This window comes from Halichoerus grypus, chromosome 2, assembly GCF_964656455.1.
Source record: "Halichoerus grypus chromosome 2, mHalGry1.hap1.1, whole genome shotgun sequence".
In the NCBI taxonomy this organism is placed as follows: Eukaryota; Metazoa; Chordata; class Mammalia; order Carnivora; family Phocidae; genus Halichoerus; species Halichoerus grypus.
In genome coordinates, this window is record NC_135713.1 from 50,118,983 (window position 1) to 50,138,663 (window position 19,681).

General features: G+C 36.9%; 1 protein-coding gene across 2 annotated transcripts; it reads right to left on the bottom strand.

Annotated features, from left to right (window-relative positions):
- Positions 1-1,366: 1,366 nt before the first annotated feature.
- On the bottom strand, positions 1,367-17,284 carry SLU7 (spliceosome associated SLU7). Of its 2 annotated transcripts, none has more exons than XM_078066816.1 (16): positions 17,153-17,284; positions 14,553-14,738; positions 13,731-13,884; positions 13,098-13,178; positions 12,637-12,801; positions 11,677-11,745; positions 8,669-8,716; positions 8,355-8,486; positions 8,017-8,114; positions 6,995-7,062; positions 6,721-6,860; positions 5,489-5,650; positions 4,060-4,164; positions 3,832-3,903; positions 3,602-3,718; positions 1,367-2,941 (listed from the first exon to the last, which is right to left on the bottom strand). In XM_078066816.1, exons 2-16 carry the CDS (start codon positions 14,720-14,722, stop codon positions 2,762-2,764), a joined length of 1,761 nt encoding a protein of 586 aa, XP_077922942.1. In that variant the 5' UTR covers positions 14,723-14,738; positions 17,153-17,284; the 3' UTR covers positions 1,367-2,761. The 2 variants fall into 2 exon arrangements, with proteins under 2 accessions (XP_077922942.1, XP_035959503.2); XM_036103610.2 differs by having other exon boundaries at positions 17,026-17,231.
- Positions 17,285-19,681: the final 2,397 nt, after the last annotated feature.

Here is a 19,681-nt window from a genome sequence, read left to right on the forward strand (position 1 = left end):
GAATCGTAGAATCCAAGGAATGGAAGGTATGGTAAAGTCCACATAGTTCTTCAGAGCACCGAAATAAATTTTGTAACACCCTAATAATTAGCATTTTCTATGTGTGATCAAGGAGTAAAGAGAAGGAAGCTCATTGTACTTCCAAGTTAAACACTGAGGCAAATGCGACAGGCTGTAAACTCCATGAAGATACTCAGAGTGGAGACGAGCTTCTAGAGCTTGCGTCTTCATGTCTGTGCAGATTATCTTTCCATAAATTAGAGCGTGTGGATGAATTTCCTCAGAATCACTCATTTTAGAGAAAAACTTCAATTTTATTTAAAATTCGTTTTAACATGATCTTAAAGTTACAAACCCATATTGGAGAGATTTTAGAGGAAAAATCCCAAAGTAGAAACTAGAAACTCGAGCATAGACCTCCTTCCTGTGTGGGGGGTATTTACTTCCAGAATTGTTACAAACTTAATGAAAGAACGATTTATTCATTTTTGTATAGTCAGTCTTGTTAGAAGCATCCCACAAGGTGGGGGAAAGGAGTAGTATCAAAGAATGTGGGACAGGGGCGCCTGGGTGGCTCAGTCGTTAAGCGGCTGCCTTTGGCTCAGGTCATGATCCCAGCGTCCTGGGATCGAGCCCCGCATCGGGCTCCCTGCTCCGCGGGAAGCCTGCTTCTCCCTCTCCCACTCCCCCTGCTTGTGTTCCCTTTCTCGCTGTGTCTCTCTCTGACAAATAAATAAAATCTTAAAAAAAAAAAAAAAGAATGTGGGACAGATGCATCATTTTCAGGTGTTGAGGGTGAACCTGGTAGACTGAGGCCTGCTTAAACTTTCTGTCAAAAGAAGAAATTGCAGAAGACCAGTCTTCCTAGTCCAGAAAGCAGGGTCTTAAATACTAGAGAAAGGAGTAGGCTTTAAGCGTCCAAGATACTTGCCTTTATGTCCTGGCCCTAACACTTTTAACTGTCAGGACTTGAGCAAGCTACATGGACTTGTTAAGCCCATGTGCTTATTGTAAAATAGGGGTATTATCCATTACCTTATAAAGTTCTTTTGCAGAGATAACATACAAAAATTACAGTACATGGTTTCAGCACTCAAAAGGCAGCTATTATTGAGATAATAAAATCAAAGTTCACATAATGAACAGTGTTCCAGGTATTATCTTTGTTTTCCAAAATGAAGCAGAAATAAGACATTAGAGAGTTCTTCCTAAAATCAGTAAATTAGGTTTCACAGAAGAGGGAACAGAGAACCAGAAAAGTTGACACATTTTTTTGTTAAAGATCCTGAAATTTTCTAATTCAAAACCCCTGCCAGTCCCATAAATTATTTTTCTGCCAAGTATTTGAAATACTATTACAAACCACTGTTTTCTCAATTATATATCTTTATTAACAAAAGATAAATAAAATACAAAATAGACATCAATGTCAGACTTTATGTTGAACCACTCCATGTTAAGGTAGGAATATGAAAACGTTAAGTCATTGACTTTCTTGAAATGGGTAAGAATGAGCTCTGTTTGCATTGCTGTTTTAATTTGGCACTAGTCTGAATCTAGATACTATGTCCATAGTACCTGACAATTTGTTTCTCTCTCACCAGCACAGTTTCTTAGATGGTAACTTAATGCGGTATCCTAGTGGGTTTTGGTAGCTTAGAAGCCAGTGAGCTGTTAAAAGCCAATGTACTTATGTCAGGTGTTTGAAACAGGCTGTTTTCATTGATCCCACTCTCACTGTATTATCTTCACAATGTTCTTAGGAGAGGCCTGAGGATCATGGCAGTCTCAGTTATTAATAGCCCTATAAGCTATCCTTATAATTCTTTGAAGAAACCTTCAACTTCAGGTTTTGCTTTCTGCAATTTTTACAAAAAGACACCTTCTTGCTATGAAGATTAGGTACAATGGATATTCTACAATCTTTTAAAATTTAATATTCATGATAATTACATAAAGGCAATCATAATTAAAACAACAAATAGTATCACAAACCATATTCTCTATGATAGAGGAAAGAGTTTCTGTGTCTAAAGGCTCATGTCCAGAATGGTAAAAGACCTAGTACTGATCAATCAACAGTGACTCAAAGATGACAGAATTGTTATTTTTTCCATTCAAAGGCTAATCCATTTAGTTCTGGGTGTAAAGTACAAGGAAATGTTTTAAAAATAAAAATTTTATAACCAAGTAGAAAACAGAATTATTACTATACAGATTGACATGGGGGATAAAGTCATTCATATGTTCTACAGATTTCCTTTCAGTAACTCAACACCCAACATAGAGTAATTTTTTTTAGCTTTAGACCAGGGAAACCTTAGAAGGCAAAAACAAATGATACTCAAATAACTACAATTATAGTTACTAGTAATTTGAAAAAATGAAACTGTGATTTTGAGAAAGAGTAACTCATCTGCCTTTAAAATGTGTGCTAACACTAGATAAAGGGCCATAAGAATTGAGGAAATAAAGTTTGAGACTTAATAAATGTTGAGAAGACGTTCTTGCTAGGTAGAGAGCCAAGGCCTCTTTGCACATCACCTAATATAAAACTGGAAATAAAATCTTAATATCACTTAATGTACTTCCTCTTTTTCTTCTTTGTTTCTTCAGTGTGTAAAGAAATGAATTTGCTATGAGACTTCCGGAGTCTTTATTAAAGTAGGCAGCAAGGGTTTTTCCACCTACAATCATCAGCGAGAAGCTGAAAAGAATGTATCAGCTGTGTCTACCTTGGGTGACTGTCTATAACTAGTTACTACTGCCCAAGGAAGGAAGCCATGGGGTCATCTGGTCTCTGACGTTTCATTCTATAGGCCTCCATTTCCTCTTCAGTGGGTTCCCGAGTTTCATATATGCTATTGTAAGGCCGCTTCCTCTCATCAATCTGCATGATCTCCTTGACATGAAGAAGGCGGGCCTCCTCTGCATTCAGTGCCTACAGTGAGAGGGAAAACATGAGTACCACAGCTCTACATCAGATCTCTTCTGTTCTAAAGTAGCAGAATACCAAAAGACCCCACTGAATATAAATTGCTATATCAAAAACCTAGATCGTGTGAAAGAGCTTGAGCATCAGCCCTTCTACTGACGAGCTGTAACTAATCACTATTTGGCTGATACAATATTTTCATGTAGCACAAAACATTCTACCACATTTTCAATGTTAAAAAAATTTTACTTAATAACAGATTCAGTGAGATTCATTTTACTAACAGAAGTCCACAACTGATGCTTCTGGTGGAAACTACAATTCTGACTTTTCCCAAGGACTTGCTGAAATTTACAAATTATAGAGCTAAAAGGCAATTCTTTCTGGGCAGTCAATAACTCTAAAATAACAGCTTTACAAAACACATTTCTTCTGTACGTTAGTGATATTTATCAAACATTCCAAGAAGAAGGCAATATGAGACACACAAAAAATCTCCATTTGCATTCTAGACCTGATACAAGGTAACCTAAACAAATCACCCAGACTTGGGGCTTGTTTCCTCATTTTTAAAATGAGCTTAGGGATAGGACTAGATAATTTCTTACAGTTGCTACAAATAAAGAATACTGTCATCACTTTGACTATTTAGAGTTCACAAAGTACCTTTTTCAATTTTTCGTATTTCTTTTCTTCATCATCACTATCTGAACTGCTCTTTCGATGCTTCTTTTTCTTCTTCTTCTTCTTCTTCTTATCTTCTTTTAGTTTTTCCTGATGCATCTGACAGGAAGGATTGAAATCTACAGTGTTATTAATGCAAAAACAAAGCTCTGGCGTAAATTTTAAAGTCAGCATTCCAGGACTTAATTCAGGACAAATGATTATAGACTTACCTCCATGAGGGTTTGAGGTTTTTTCACAGATTCTTCTCCGGTTATATCATTTATAATACATTCCTCTGAATTCTGTGGGAAAATACATGTAATTTGACTTGAGTATCATAGTTACCATCATTGAAGAAAAAGTTAAAATTTGAAACATGAGACAATATGTTTCCTATAGATTTTGACTTAAGAGCTTTGGCTGTTTTACAGTTTAAGAACTAGAAGACAATTACTTACAGCAATCTCCTTGCCGGCTTCTCCAGTGCAATAGGAATACTTGAAAAAAGAGTGACAGCATTTGTATCCCCATCGGCCTTCTTTCCAGTAAGATCCCCAGATATGCTGCAGAGAGAGAGTTGTTACTTAAAGAGGAACCTGAAACTGGGAACTCTCATTTACTGTTGAGATGAGTACAAAATAATACAGCCCTTTAAACGGTAATTTGGGAGGAAAATTATGGGGATTCCAGGGCTAGCTAACAGGGAAAGTGCAGCCTGACCTCAAGTGTAAGAAGCAGCCATTAGATTATAATGGTCTCGCATTCCATTCCTAAAACTGTAAAGAAATTTAGGATTATCTGACTTCTCTTCAAAAATTAAGAAGAACTGGGAAATTCTGGGCCCACAATCCCACTTGGCAAGAACTGGCTGTTGCTGACCAGTGGATGCCACTTTTAGACAGGGTTTGTGCTCCCTTGTTTGTACAATGTGCCTGGCTCACTTCGCTCATATACAATTACTGGCCTGGCTCCTATAGGTAGTTCAGTTTTTGATCCAACTTAGACAACTGTAGTTTGAGTACTTCAAGAGTATAGAAATAACATATGTTTTATGATGTGATGCAGAACGCATCATAAAAAAGTATGAATTATGAATTCTGCATCACATATGTTCTTGTCAAAATACTGAACTTATAACTAATCAAGTCTTTAGCTCTGAATTCCTGTTTATAGGACATGTAGAAGATAAAGGAATAAATTGTATAGTATCACTAGGAATCAGAAAATCACAGAATATGACACGTTTACAAAATAACTGGCCTGATCTGTTTAAGAGTTGCTGTCATGAAAAAGGGGAGATAGAGAAAAAGAGACATAACAACCAAAATGAACTCTGAATGGATTCTGACTCAAAACAAAAACAAACCACCTATTTAAAGGCATTTTTGTGTATACTTTAATAATGTGATTAAGAACTAGAGATTAGATGATATTAAGGAGTCATGTCAATTTTTTTAAAGTGTGACAATGTTAATATAGTTATGGTAGGGAATATCCTTAATTTTAGGAGTTACATGATACAGTTTCTGTGGGTGAAATATCTTATCTGTGATTTTCAAATGTTTTAGTTAAAAAAAATACAAATATAAATTTTATACATATATTATATTCACATGCATACACACACACACACACATGCTCCAGACAAAGCATATATGGCAACATGCAAAAAATTTCTTAATCTAGGTAGTGGGTATGTGGGTGAACATAATAGTATTCTTTCACATTTTTTGTATTTTTGGAAAAATTTCATAAAACAAAATTAAAATGTAAAAAAAAAAAAGAAAACAAGCACAACAATGACTTGCTAATGAAGTTGTAATAAGAAAATATAACCCAGAGCAAAATGCTAACAAGGACACCAAATGGTTCTGGTTTAGCACATACTGTGTGATTGTGGATCTTCACGTCCTCCTCATATTTAGAGCAGGCGACAGCCCGCTCCTGTCCTTTGATGACTGTCCCATGCCTTGAATACTCCACATAATCTTCAGTCTGAGCTAAAAGCAATTCAGCTGGAGGGGCATCCAAGTGTTCTTGGCCACCATACTAAAAGAACATTGAACATTATTAAATATATTTTACAGCAAAGATTTGCACTCAAATCTCTACTGATGGGTTTATTTCTAATCAGAATCATTAAAAGAATATTCATTATGGCCTTTGTTATACAAAATACAATTAAAAAAAAAAAGCCATAAAATTTTTATAGGAAAATAAAAGATGTCTCCAGTTGCTATTCACCTGTTGAGTGTGTAGATTACAAAATGGCCATCAGTTCCTCTTATTCTTGTATGCATGCCCATTTGCCACATGACTTTGCTACTCTTCCCCTCAAGAGACAGTTTCTCCACCCTCTGAATCTGGGCCTGGCCATGTTACTTGTTCAGGCCTGTGGGAAAGTGGCAAATGTGATGCAAGCAAAGCCCTGAAAAGCACTTGTACCTTGGGACATACTTTTTGTTCCAGTGTCTGCTACCCTGAGAATGCCTACTGATGCTGGACTAGCCCACCACAGGATGAGAGCCCACATGGGGCAGAGATGAGCTGTTTCAGATGAGGCCTCTTAGGATAATTAACCTGCTAACTGCTAGAGACTAGAATGAGGCCATTTTGGATCATCCAGCTTCACATGGGCAGGCCCAGACCAGGAGACCCAGCTGACATACAAAATCATGAGAAACAACAAATGTTTAAGAGGTGACTGGGTGGCTCAGTCGTTAAGCGTCTGCCTTCGGCTCACGTCATAATCCCAGGGTCCTGGGATCGAGCCCCGCATTGGGCTCCCTGCTCAGTGGGGAGCCTGCTTCTCCTTCTCCCACTCCCCCTGCTTGTGTTCCCTCTCTCGCTGTGTCTCTCTCTGGCAAATAAATAAAATCTTAAAAAAAAAAAGTTTATTTTAAGCTACTAAGTTTTTCCATGGTTTGTTTTGCTGCAAAAGCTTCCTGATACAGCTATACCAATAATGTATACGATTAAATCAATGGGAGGGTAGAACTATTCCTAACAAATTAAAAGGGACTCTCTGTGTTGTAGTCCAAATGTAAATCAAATGTTCATTAACTGGTCACTTCTCTTTAATGAGCATTTTTTTTTTTTAGCATTTTGGTCAAAATTACCTTTTCCAAGATGCTCTCTTTCTGCTGTTCTTTGAAGTCTTCTTTTTTGACTTTGAAGGACTTGTACAACAGCTCTAGTTTTGTAGGATCGGCCTGCAGATGCACTTCAGATCCCTTGTCATAGGCTTCCCAAGCAAACACTATAATGATCAAAAACATCTTAATGAGTTCTTGGCTACATTTATTGCATACTTCTTGAAAACAAGCTTTTAAATATGCCTCCAAATTTCTTTTGAGCGGATATAAAATATCTTGACATAGAGCAAACACTTACACTGTGTCTGAGCCATGGAAATGGTATCTCCCGTGTATCTGACGAAGTTATCCCCTGCATAGCTCACTCTGTAAATGCAAATTTAAAAAAACAAATTGTGAAATTTCGTCTGGTCCCAGGAATTCAGCTAGATAGTTATCAAACCATTCAGAACACCTACAAACTCAACAGGAGATCGAAGAAAAGAATAGCAGCTACTCTCTGAACAGAAAAGCGACCACTTTCTGGAAGTTTCAGGGTTGTAATATCCTGGCAGAAAGGCACAATGTGGTGGCAAAAGAGTCAATTCTAGCCAGCTGCTGTAGATATGGCATCTTTGTGCCAGGTTTCCAGTTGTCAGTAAATTGCATTGTTGGTCCTCAAAGCAAGATGCTCAGCTGAAACGTGTCAGAGGTCCCATCTGTGGTTCACTTATTTGGTGAGTAAGAGTATGCTAACTACCCCTTCCCAGCTGCAGGCAACAATATATGCTAGGTATCACCCAGTGGGTCACCAAGCCTGGTCTTTTTTCCCCTCCACTTCAAATATTGCATTCCATCTATCTAACATCAGCTAGCCTCAGACTAGAGGATAAAGGAGTGAATGGAAACATCCCTGGAGACTTGGGAGATTTGCCTCTGGTTTTGATGGGATAATATTCTGAGGATTCACACATTTATTGACCTCAATGACAGTAAGGTCAACATGACAATGCAGTGTGTATTGATGTGCTTCAATTCAGAAATTGCTCATTTATCGTTTATGTAAATAAAGCACTAGTCTTTCATCTTCCAATTATAACATGTTACTGAATTAATGTGATTAAAGATGAAGCTGGACTAATGTTAAAAAAAATAAAAAATAAAAAAAAAAATAAAAAATAAAAAAAATAAAAAATAAATAAAAAACAAATTGTTCTTTAAGGAAAGTTAATTCTTTTCTGACCCAACCACAGATGATGTTCATTTTAACTCAGATTCAGTTTTATGATTAAAAACTCTCCTCCCCCACCTTGAAATCTATACATTTAACTTGATACTTACTCATCTGGATTCTTTCCTGCGTTGGCATAGGGATTCTCTCTCATCGCTCTAGTTTTGGGATCATAGTAAGCAGAATTTGGATCTAAATTCCGCAAATACTAGAAGGGAAAATGTTTTAAGGCTGCATTAATGTTTACTTCTGTCAAAAAAGATTTCAGCAGATTAAGCAGAGGAGTTAATCATGATCATTACATGTGTGTATGCATTTCCGAGGTACAGACGAAGAGAAAAATGGCCTATATCGCCTATATACTGTCCAGATACCATATGAGTAGACAAAATTTGGGGTGGGAAGACAAACATTTTTTGAATGTGTATGTTAAGTTGGCAAGGCTTACTTTTGCAATATCTTCTCGAATCCTGAGATTCCGGACAGTAATTCGTCTTTTAGAGTCAAAGTTCTGTCCAGGCATGTCAATATCATCTGCATATTTATCTTCATCCTCATCTTCACTATTATGATCTTTTTCCTAAAGGAAGGGGAAAGAAGGAAAAACAAATTATAAGAAAAAAAGAACAATATCTAGTTCTTGCTTTCCCTGTAACCAAACTCTTATTCACTTATATTTCTTAAAGCTATTATTATTATTATTATTAGCCATCAGAAATTGAAAAATTTAATGTATACCCAGACAGGGTAAATATTTATTACCATCTGAGAGTTTGGTTCCTCTTCTCCCCACTGGTGTTTTGGAGAATTCTGCATCATTCAAGAAGAAAAAGAATTTGTAATTTTACTCCACTGAATCTAGTGATTATTTAACACTTTAAATACATAGGTAAAATAATATAATTTAAATCTAACTGAACAAATCCTCATATTTCTTACTGTAATCAGCATGTAAGTTCTGAATACAAGTATATTATTGTGAATAATTTTATCAGACTGTCTACAAAGCCAGAAAATTTCTAGAGAATTTTCAGTGATATAGGATTATAATCACACAAAGGTAAGAGGAACATTAAAATGACCAATGTACCCAATATATATTCATTTCTTATATGTTAACCTTCAGGCATATACCATTTTTGCTAAACCTCACGAATTTTCTATCAAATCTAAAAAGAACATCTTACCAGGATCATGTAATAAGTACCTTTAGAGCCAAAACAGCTTTTGTAAAATTCAGGCAATGAAGGAATCTACTCAAGTGACACCATATTGTAATTTAAGGAGAGTCTGAGATCCTCATCACAAAGACAACCTTCCTTCATTAGCATTGGTCAGGATTTTCTCTACACAAAAGGCCTATAGCAAAGTAGTCAGCATTTTATCATGTTCCTTTAAAAGGCTTCAAAGGTTAAAAAGAGTACCTTAGAGCATGAGTGGGGGAATGTGGAAATATGAGTGTGTATGAATATATCTATCCTCTTTATACAAACACAATGATTGAGATATATAAATATAGATGGGGCATAAATTTGTACAGCTTTCCTGAATGGTGCCTAAGTGATATGACATCAAAATTTTAAATAAAAATACTCATTGCATCAACAATTACACATTAGGAATTTATCCTAAGAGAATAATATGTCAATTATATAAAGAGGTATGTACAAGAATGTGATTTACAGTGTTGAATAACATCAAAAATCTGGGAAAAATCAAATTAATAATAGACAGTTGGTTATATAAATTAGTGCACTCATTGAACACTGAACATCCATTAAAAGTGATTTTATCCAATTTGCAGGAAAAAAAACATATAATTTGCTACCCTTTTTTTTGCTGTTATTGTTTAAAAAAGGGGGAGAGAAAGGTGGGAATAACATTATATATTTGTTTTTGTTTGTGAAACTCTGAAAGGATCCCACAAGAAAAATAAAACAGATTTTGGGGGGGGGGGTGATGTTTAGAGAGAGGGTAGGTGGAGGCAAGGATGGGAGACTTTTTACTGCATATCTTCTTAAATTGCTTTGAGTTTTGAACCATGTGAATTTACATAAAAATAGGTCTATATTTAATGACAGAGCTCAATGACATGAACTCATTGCACTATATATTAATTGAAAGAGTAGGTGATAAATAAGTACGTAAAGATGAAATCCATGTTAAAAACATGTTGTATTATAATTACACACATATAGATAATATGTGGGTAGGTGGAGTGGGACCTGGAAAGGCCGACTTCAAAAGGTTAATAGTTAACACAGGAGACACTTACTTTCTTCTTTATAATTTTCTATTTTTTCAGAGTATGTATTACTTTCAGCATCAAAAAAATATATATCTTTTTTTTTTAATTTTATTTTTTAAGTAATCTCTACACCCAATGTGGGGTTTGAACTCACAACCCCGAGATCAAGAGTTGCACTTTCTACTGAGTGAACCAGCCAGGCATCCCAGAAATATGTTTTTTGTTCCCACAAATTGCTAGGACAACAAAAAAAACATTTATACTGCCATACAGAAAGTTCAATCTCTATAGTAGACTATTCTACTGCATATAATTAATATTAATATCCAAGTACTGAAGTGTGCAAAAATCATCAGTCCCCTATATACATTTAAGTATGCTTACTGGCGAAATAAATTAGACTGTGTTTACAACAAACAGAAAATATACTAGAATAAGAGAAACAGGCCGTTTTCCTTTTTCCAGAGTTGGTAATAATAATAGTTACCAATTACCAAGTGTTTATTTACTATCTGATATGATGCTAGGCCTCCTGAGGGGTAGGTGTTGTTGTCTCTATTTGAGATGATAAACTGAGGCTCAGAGAAATGAATTACTTTTTTCTATGACCCCCTAGCTGGCCAAGGGCAGAGCTATAATAAACATCTCTCTTTTTACCTGTGCTGTGAACCTGCCTGCCAGGTGGCCTCAGTGACTGCTCACTTGGTGATTATTTACTTAGGTCTGTTTGTAATTCATACTTGCTGAGTCTTTTTTAGGAATTTAAACTCCAAATGTTTAACTTATTATTTATGTGTGCCATCAATTTGTAAAAAGAAAACTTTTAATAAGCACAATATACATTAACTATTAAGTTGTCATGAATAAAAAATTGGTTGCAATACATCTTTACGATAAATTTTTACTCCGCTATAAAATTATTAGTAATTATGGAAAATGTAGAAACTACTAGTAAAAATACAAAGAAAAATTTACTAATTCTACAGTGAATGAGAATCAGTACTCTGATTTTTTTCCTATGTGATATTACAATATTTTTTTCATATGTTATTTAAATGTGTTATTCACTGTTGTTACAAAGTATTGATAAAAGCCATTTTAAGAGCTATGCAACATTCTATCATGCAGATGTAGGACAGTTTACTTCACCAACTCCCTATTCCTGTTTAAGCTATTTCAATTTCTTGCTATTTTAAAAAGTACTACAATGAACATTTTGCATATGTGATCTTTTTTTTTTCTGATTACTAGAAAATTCTTTAGGATGGAAGGACCTACTGATTTAATTCCAGAAAACGTATATAAATATCTTATGGCAACAGTCTTTCCAAAATGATTATGTCAAGGTATGTTCCTTGACACAAGGTATAGAAGTGCCAGTTTTAGTCTTTCCCCTCAATCGCACTCCTCTCTTGCTAAATCTTTTCTAACCGGAGAGATATAAGATGAATTCTTGTTTTGATTTTCATTTTTTGTTTACTAAGAGTTTGAATTTTTTTAATGGATCATTTTTATTACTTACAGCCTGTTCCACTAATTTTCCTGAGGCTAATTCTTCTTGGAGTTTCTGGGCTTTCAGTGTTCGTTTTGCCTAACAAAAAAGGAAACATTTGAAATTTACTTTACAACATTCAAATGAACATTTGATTTTTATATACTTAAAATCAATATATTTATTGTTTTCAGAAAGGTCACTAAACAGGTCATCTCTTTGAGATTTCTCGTAGCTCTAGATCTATGATTTCTAAATAACAGGAGTTATCAACTCCTGTTTCAACTACGCATTAATGTAAACTGAGTCAAACAGTGCCAGTGATGAAACTGCAGAGAACAAGCCCTGTCCAAAAGTGGCAGCTGTCACCTGACCCCAGATGACTGATGCCTGCCCGGCAGGCCCAAAATTATCATATATTTCTTTGGTCAAGAACAGATGAAATTTACATTATGTGAAATCCCATGATTTTTAAATGTAAACTCTACTTAAGAAAAAACAAAGGGCAGCGTGACTGTGGACTTTAAGGAATGGGGGTGAGTAGGTAAAATCGTAACAAAAAAAACTGAAGATGAATGAAAATAAAATTCATTTTTCTGAAATGCATCATTCTAGTCTCCTTTCACTTCTCTCAAATGCTACGTGAGACAACTGTAAAATAGGCCCAGACGAGATGCAGTGTGTGGGGCCGGGAAAGAGTTTATAACCTTAAAAAGCCAAAAGCCTTAGATACCTAATCCTTCTCATGCTTCCAATTTCTCATGCAACCTCAGGAAGTAAAAAACAATACAAGTATCAAATAAGAAGAAACCACTGCCAATACGGTTAGCACACTTTATTTTCACTATTCCATCAGACTTTCTACTACTATAATAAAAATGCCACCATCTTTATATTGCTCGAAGACTTGAAAAACAGAGTTGCTTAATCAATGACACAGCAAAACATACATTCTTTAAAGAGTGTGGGAAAGCAGGGAACTTTGCTCACCAGATCAACTTTGGCATATTCTTCCACAATTTTCATGTGTTCCTCTGGATTGTAGCCATTCCACCGATCCCTCTTCCCATCATAGTCAAACATCAGCTGAGGCTGGACATGTTCATCTGGAGCTATATTAGTACCTGTAAATTTTGCTCCAACTCGCCTAGGTCTCTGGGAAATAGAATAAAATCAAACCTTTTCCCAAGTTCCTGTAGCCTAGAGGAAAGTTTCAGATGACCTTTACAAAGCAAGCATGAACATATCATGGGAGTTTATGGGTTGTTCAATTATCAGTTACTCTCCCAGCAGAAAATTTTGATGGTGCTAAACTAATTTCACTCAAATTAATTTTTATTTAACTTGTACCAAAATTTAGGTAATTTCAGAAAAACAGAATTAAGCTCTTTGACAGGAAAAAAGAAAGAGGCTTTCTGAAAAGTTTCTAAAATTCTCAAAACTGAACTTACCTCAAAGCAGTCTTTCTTTTTGTGTGTCATGGCCCCACAATTTTCACATGCTCCCTTGCGGTACTTAGTAGTTATGGAATTCTATAAATGGATATAAAGACAAACAAAATGTTTTACTTCTGAATAAGTTACAAATAATTTTGGCTCTCATTACTATATTGTCTAGTGAAGCGATTTATTCATTAAGAGAAAAACTACTTAGTCTCCATACTTTTATAAATGAGAAAGTTTAAGTACTTTATTTTATAGTAATAGTTTTTTTTTTTTAAGGATTTTATTTATTTATTTGACAGAACAAGAGAGCAGGAGAGCGCTAGCAGGGGGAGCAGCAGAGGGAGAGGGAGAAGCAGGCCCCCTGCCGAACAGGGAGGCCGATGTGGGGCTCGATCCCAGGACTCTGGGATCATGACCTGAGCCGAAGGCAGTCGCTTAACCAACTGAGCCACCCAGGCGCCCCAAGAAAGTTTAAGTCCTGTAGGAACATAAAACTTATAAAACACAGAAACTAAAGTAGTATGTATTGTGAATTTTAATCCCAGGTAAAAGGTTATATAATCTGATATAACTTGATGAAAAGTTCTTAAAATAAAATCTCCATTTTTACAAGGAGATATATAAAAGTTGTCCACATACCTCTTTTACACCCCTCTTGTACCATTCTCCAGATGAGCTGTACTGCTTTTGTTTCTCTGGTTGTGGTCTCTGGTGCTTTAAAGTAGGTCTTTTTGATGGATCAATATACCATGGCACTGAAGAAATATACTGAGGTATATGAGGGTTGATGTCTCTGTAATTTAAAAAAATATATATATATTTTAAGAATAAAGTTTGAAAATGATTGGTATTATAATTACAAAGGTAGCCTATACAGACTGTAAGAAGAGAGATAGTGCAGTGGGAGGGTGGAGAGAGAATATGCTCAATATCTATAATGCAGTAAAAACAAACAAACAAACAAAAACACACACCTAAAAATAAGGAAAGTAATTTATTTTAGAGTGAAAAAATTTCCAATATAGCAACTAAGAATAGTGATAGAACTGAAGTCGGGAGAGAGAGAAGGAAGACAGGGATGCATGCTAGTAGATAAATCTTAAAAGAGCAAGAAGCTAGCTAATGATGCCTAGAGTTGATTAAAATAATGATGTGGATACATTATTTAGAGATGTGGAGGTATCGCCCGGAAAAACTCAAAATAGAAAGATTTAAAAGTAGTCACTTTTGCGGAGTGGGACAGCAAGTGCGGAGAGTTGAAAGTGATGACTGCTGTTCATTAGAAGCCCTTCGATACTTTATTATTAAATCTTAACATATGAATTTGATAAAATAATAAAAACAGAAAGAATATAAATGGTAAAAATAGCTTCCTGTCAAAGCAAAAGATGAGAAATTGCTAAACTAAGTAGACATAAATTTGAATTTTGAATGAACAGATCATGCAATGAATGTACTTACTTTCCTTCTTCATCAACTTCTGCTGGAGCATTACCCAGTTTTCGCTGTTCTTCTAGCTCCTTCTTCTTTCTCCAGTCCTCTCTGGTCATCTTCTTTGGTTCCTCCAGACTCATTTCTTTGGACCCCGACAGGGGGGCCGCATTAACTGCATCCACAGCTGCAGCTGACATGGTTATCTGGACCCCTCTGTGGGAAAAAAAAAAAAAAAAAATATATATATATATATTAGCATAAACCAGGCCTTCATCAGTGAAACTATCAAAAGTACACCCTAATAACACATACTGCAGTCTCATTTATACAGAATATTTCATATGTTCTTATAGTATCTGTGAAGGAAGGGTCTCTTTCCCCTCTACAAAAAGTCTCTATATACTGTTTGCAGTTCCTCCCTCAACTCTAATTTACAGATGGAGAGAAACATACACATGTGTACTTAAAATTTCGTAAGACTCTTTCTCTCATTAATACTCCTGAATTTCTCTATGTGTCTCAAACTTTTCTAGCACATTAACCCTACATGAGTAAACAGTGTCCTATTTTCCTAGAAGATGAAATGGCTTAAGAGTTATCTATATCCACTGCCTTTATTTTCCCATCTTCTACTTCCTTCCTCAGTCACTCTAATTTAGCTTCTACCTCCTATCTCTCTGAAGAGTTACCACTAAGTTATCAATGATCAATGTGCTAAATCCACTAGACATTTTTCAGTTCTTTTCCTTCCCTTTTAAAAAAATATTTTATTTAAAATTTATTTTAAAGATTTTATTTATTTATTTGTGTGTGTGTGGGGGGGGAGAATGAGCAGGGAGAGGGGCAGAGGGAAAAGCAGACTCCCCGCTGAGCAGGGAGCCCGACATGGGGCTCTATCCCAGGACCCTGGGATCATGACCCAAGCCAAAGGCAGACACTTAACTCACGGAGCCACCCAGGTGACCCAAAATTTATTTATTTTAGAGGGAAAGAGAGCACGTGCACAGGCGAGGGGTGGGGGCAGAGGGAGAGGGAGGGAGAAAAGTGGACTCCCTGCTGAGCGGGAACCTGGACAGACATGAGGCTCAATCCCAGGACCCTAAGAGCATGACATCAGCTGAATGGACGCTCAACCAACTGAGCCACCCAGGCGGCCCTTGTTGAAACATGCTTATCTTTTGGCTTAAGTGACACTATTTGAAACATTCCCTTCTTGAAACATTCTTATCTCTTGGCTTAAGTGACACTATTATCTCTTGGTTTTTCTTGAATCTCTCCTGCTGCTCCTGCCTTCATCTATTTCTGTCTAGTTATTTAATTTTGGACTCCACAAGGCTCAGTCCTAGAGTCTCTTTCATCACTCTGGACTCCATCAGTAGACAAGCTCATCTATTTCTAAGGCTTAAATAGCCACAATATACCACTGTTAGCTCTCCAACTTATTTCTCCTCTCCAGATATTTTATCTGAGCTTCAGATACATATATTCCAACTGCTTACTTCACAGCATCTCCATTTAGAGGGTCTCAGAGACACCTAAACTCAACAAAGCTTAATTCAAACTCATGATCTTCTCCATGGAATGTCGTCTCCATTCACTGTTTCCTCTCTTAATGAAAAATACCACTCATACCTTTACATATGTGTTCCAGCTAAGCTCCATAAATATTTAATCAGTAAGTATTGTTTTTTTCACCTTCTGAATAGCATTCAAATTTATCTACTTCTCTCTATTTTCCAATGCTACCATTTGAATATAAGTTATTACTTTTCCTTCCTTATTGCTCTCCTGTCCTTCTTTCCAATCAGTTCTCCACACTGCAGTGTTATTTTTTTTAGAACACAAGTCTGATCATGTCACATTCCACTACACAAGCGTAAAATCCTTCAATGCGAGGCTGTCCAAGATAAATATGTCAGCCTCATACATCACTTTAAGCGTTCCAGTTAATATTAAGATAGTAAAAAGAAGCTGGTAAAATTACTTTTACAACATCTTAATTTAATCCAATATATCCAACATATTATTTTAACATGCAAGCAACATAAAAAAAAATAAAGTCTTTAAAATCTGATACAGATTTTACACGTATTCAGACTAGCCATATTTCAAGTGCTCAGGAGCCACAAGCGGCTAATAGCTGGGAAGTGAAGCTCCAATAACATCTGATAATTCTTCCTCTAAAAACCGTTAAAGACACAATTCTGGTCTGGCCGGGCCTTAAAAAAAAAAAAAAAGTACCGAGAACACACAACAGCTTAAGCCTCAGTTACAGAGTCTGAGGCCTAGGACGGCGGCTTTCTTCTCGGTCCCCAATCCCCGTTCCCTCCTCGACCTGGAATTCATCATTGCTGTAACGATGTACCTAAGAAGTATCACTATCCGCTCAGGTCATGATCCCAGGGTTCTGGGATCCAGTACCCCGCACCGCCCCCCCACCCCAAACCATCGGGCTCCTTGCTCAGCATGGACCCTGCTTCTCCCTCTTTGGGCCACTCACCCTGCTTGTGCGTGCAGACGCTCTCTCTCTGACAAATAAATAAAATCTTAAGTAGGCACTCCGGCCTATTTTCCGGAGTTTTCCAGCTTCACCTCCTCCCGATCCCCAAATTCCCACATTTCCTTACCCAGCCCAACACCACCCGACAAAAACGAAGTCAATCCGTCAATGTTTACTTCCTGGCTTTCCGCCCTCTCCCGGCAGCCACTGCGGTAGTTTCCGGGCGAGCTACACATGCGCACTAACATCTTAGGGGGGGTGGCCTCAGTGTCCCACGCGATGTTGTTATCGCGAGATGTCTTTACCTCGGGAAAGCGAAAAGGGTTAGTTTGAGCTGCTCTAGAAGTTTGAAATGTTTCTTGCAGAATCTTAGGACGTTAAAAAAAAAAAAAAGTACCGAGAGCACACAACAGCTTAAGCCTTTCTACAGAACTATGTAATGAATGGGGAAGTTCGTGACATATTAATTAAAAAAAAGGCAGTTAAAATTAGCATTAGTAGTCAGATACTGCGTAACACTTTGGGGGCGTGGTGAGCAAAAAGAGTCTTTAGTTCCTCGAAATTACATCATACAGAGTGAAAAAGACTCTAAAATGATTATTCAAATAACTTACAGTTGTAAAAAGTCTCTGTGAAAGGAGTACCAGATGCTATGAGAACATAGGCGCTATTCGGTAATTGTGATATTCTGCACCGAAGTGATCTTGTGTTTTATCATTAGAAAAAAATACTATAAAACAATTTATATTTTGGGAAACCAATAGTATCTATGACATCCCAACCCTCCTTTTTTCTTCTTTTTTAAGATTTATTTATTTATTTATTTGAGAGAGACGGAGAATGTGAAGCAGACTCACTGCTGAGCAGAGAGCCTGACATGGGGCTGGATCCCAGGACCATGAGATCATGACCTGACCGGAAGGCAGACGCTTAACCTACTGAGACCAACACTGACCTGTATCATCCAATCCCTACTCCCCACAGGTCACTAGATACATTCTAACTTGTAGGTAAGTTGAGAGAGAGCAGTTGAGCCTACATTATTTCACAAAAGATTTAGCACTACACCTGGCATAGATGCAGTTCTCAATATATGTCAGTTCATTGGCCCTTCTTCCCTGGCATTTCGGAACCAAAATTGGTTGAAGGATTAATTCATTCAATAAATATTTATTGCATATTGATTAAGTGCTAGACACTGGGCTAGGCATCAAGAAGAAAAGATCCTAACTCAAGAAGGTAAAGAGGACAAAAACCATGCACACCTTCATTGCCCCTTCCCTGTCCTTTTCCTTTTATTCCCACTCCTCTCTTTACTTTCTCCCTGTATCTCCCTCTAAATATTTCAACTCTATATTGCATCATCAGCACACGAAAGTGTTCACTTTGAAACCATAGCTGTACAGCACCTACAGCTTCGAAGTGGGGATTCTCTATCTCCTAAGGTCTTTGGGTGCAAGATTTGTATCTCCCCTGGTTAAGTCTTCCCCTTACAACAGGAAGCACTGTGTCTCCCAAGGTCAACTGTATGCTTTAACCACCCCCTCTTTGAATGATTGTTGTTTTGTCACCAGTGATGCCCCAGACCCGCTTTACTACTCCCTACTCTTACTAGATTACCCAATTAGTAAACACCCTCAATTTATCACAGCACCTAGATCCTAATCAATCCCGGTTTATTCTAATCCTGATTTACAAACAGCAACCCATCTAGAACTGACCCCTTGCTTCCCTATACTCTCCTCTGAATCCTCCAGGGGGAACCCAAACCTTACAAAAGGTTCTTCCTTCTCTTCTAGGACACTGTATGATTCCTCTGGGAGATGTGTTCCCTGGCTGGTGCCTGGGGGTTTTAAAACAGGCCTCGCCACTTCCAAACAGATTTCAGAAATTGTTTAAAGAGATAAAAACAAAGGGTGGGTGATTCAGAGACTATTCACTTTCAGGCTATTCTCTGACTCTTTCTATTCCCTCACCTTTTGCCCTGTAAAATCAAAATTAGTATTTACATTCCTAAACTCTAGGCATTGCAAATCTTTAATAAGAAAAAACTTAGATTATATTATGAGAGGCTTTTATTGAGGCAAGGATGTAAGCTATTTACATTTTTTTTAGATTTTATTTATTTATTTGAGAGAGAGAGAGCATGATGGGGGAGAGGGGAGGAGCAGACTCCCCACTGAGCAGGGAGCCTGACATGGGGCTCAATTCCAGGACTCCAGAAGCCGAAGGCAGACGCTTAATTGACTGAGCCACCCAGGCGCCCCTCACTTTTACTTTCAAAAGCAACACATGATGGGGCACCTGGGTGGCTCCCTCGGCTAAACGACAGTCTTGATTTCAACTCAGGTCATGATCTTGTGGTTCCAGGATCGAGCCCTGCAATAGGCTCTGTGCTAAGTGGGGAGTCTGCTTGGGGATTTTCTCCCTGTCCCTCTGCCCATCCCCCTGCTCACCCTCTCTCTGTCTCTCTATAAATAAGTAAATACATAAATGTGATACATGATATCTTGAAAAATTTTAAAAAATTACAATAGCACATAGAAGAAAAAACACAAGAAATTCTACCAAAATTACTGCTTATTTTCCAGTATTTTGTCTTACTTCATACATGTACGTTTTTTTAAAGATTTTATTTATTTATTTTTGAGATAGA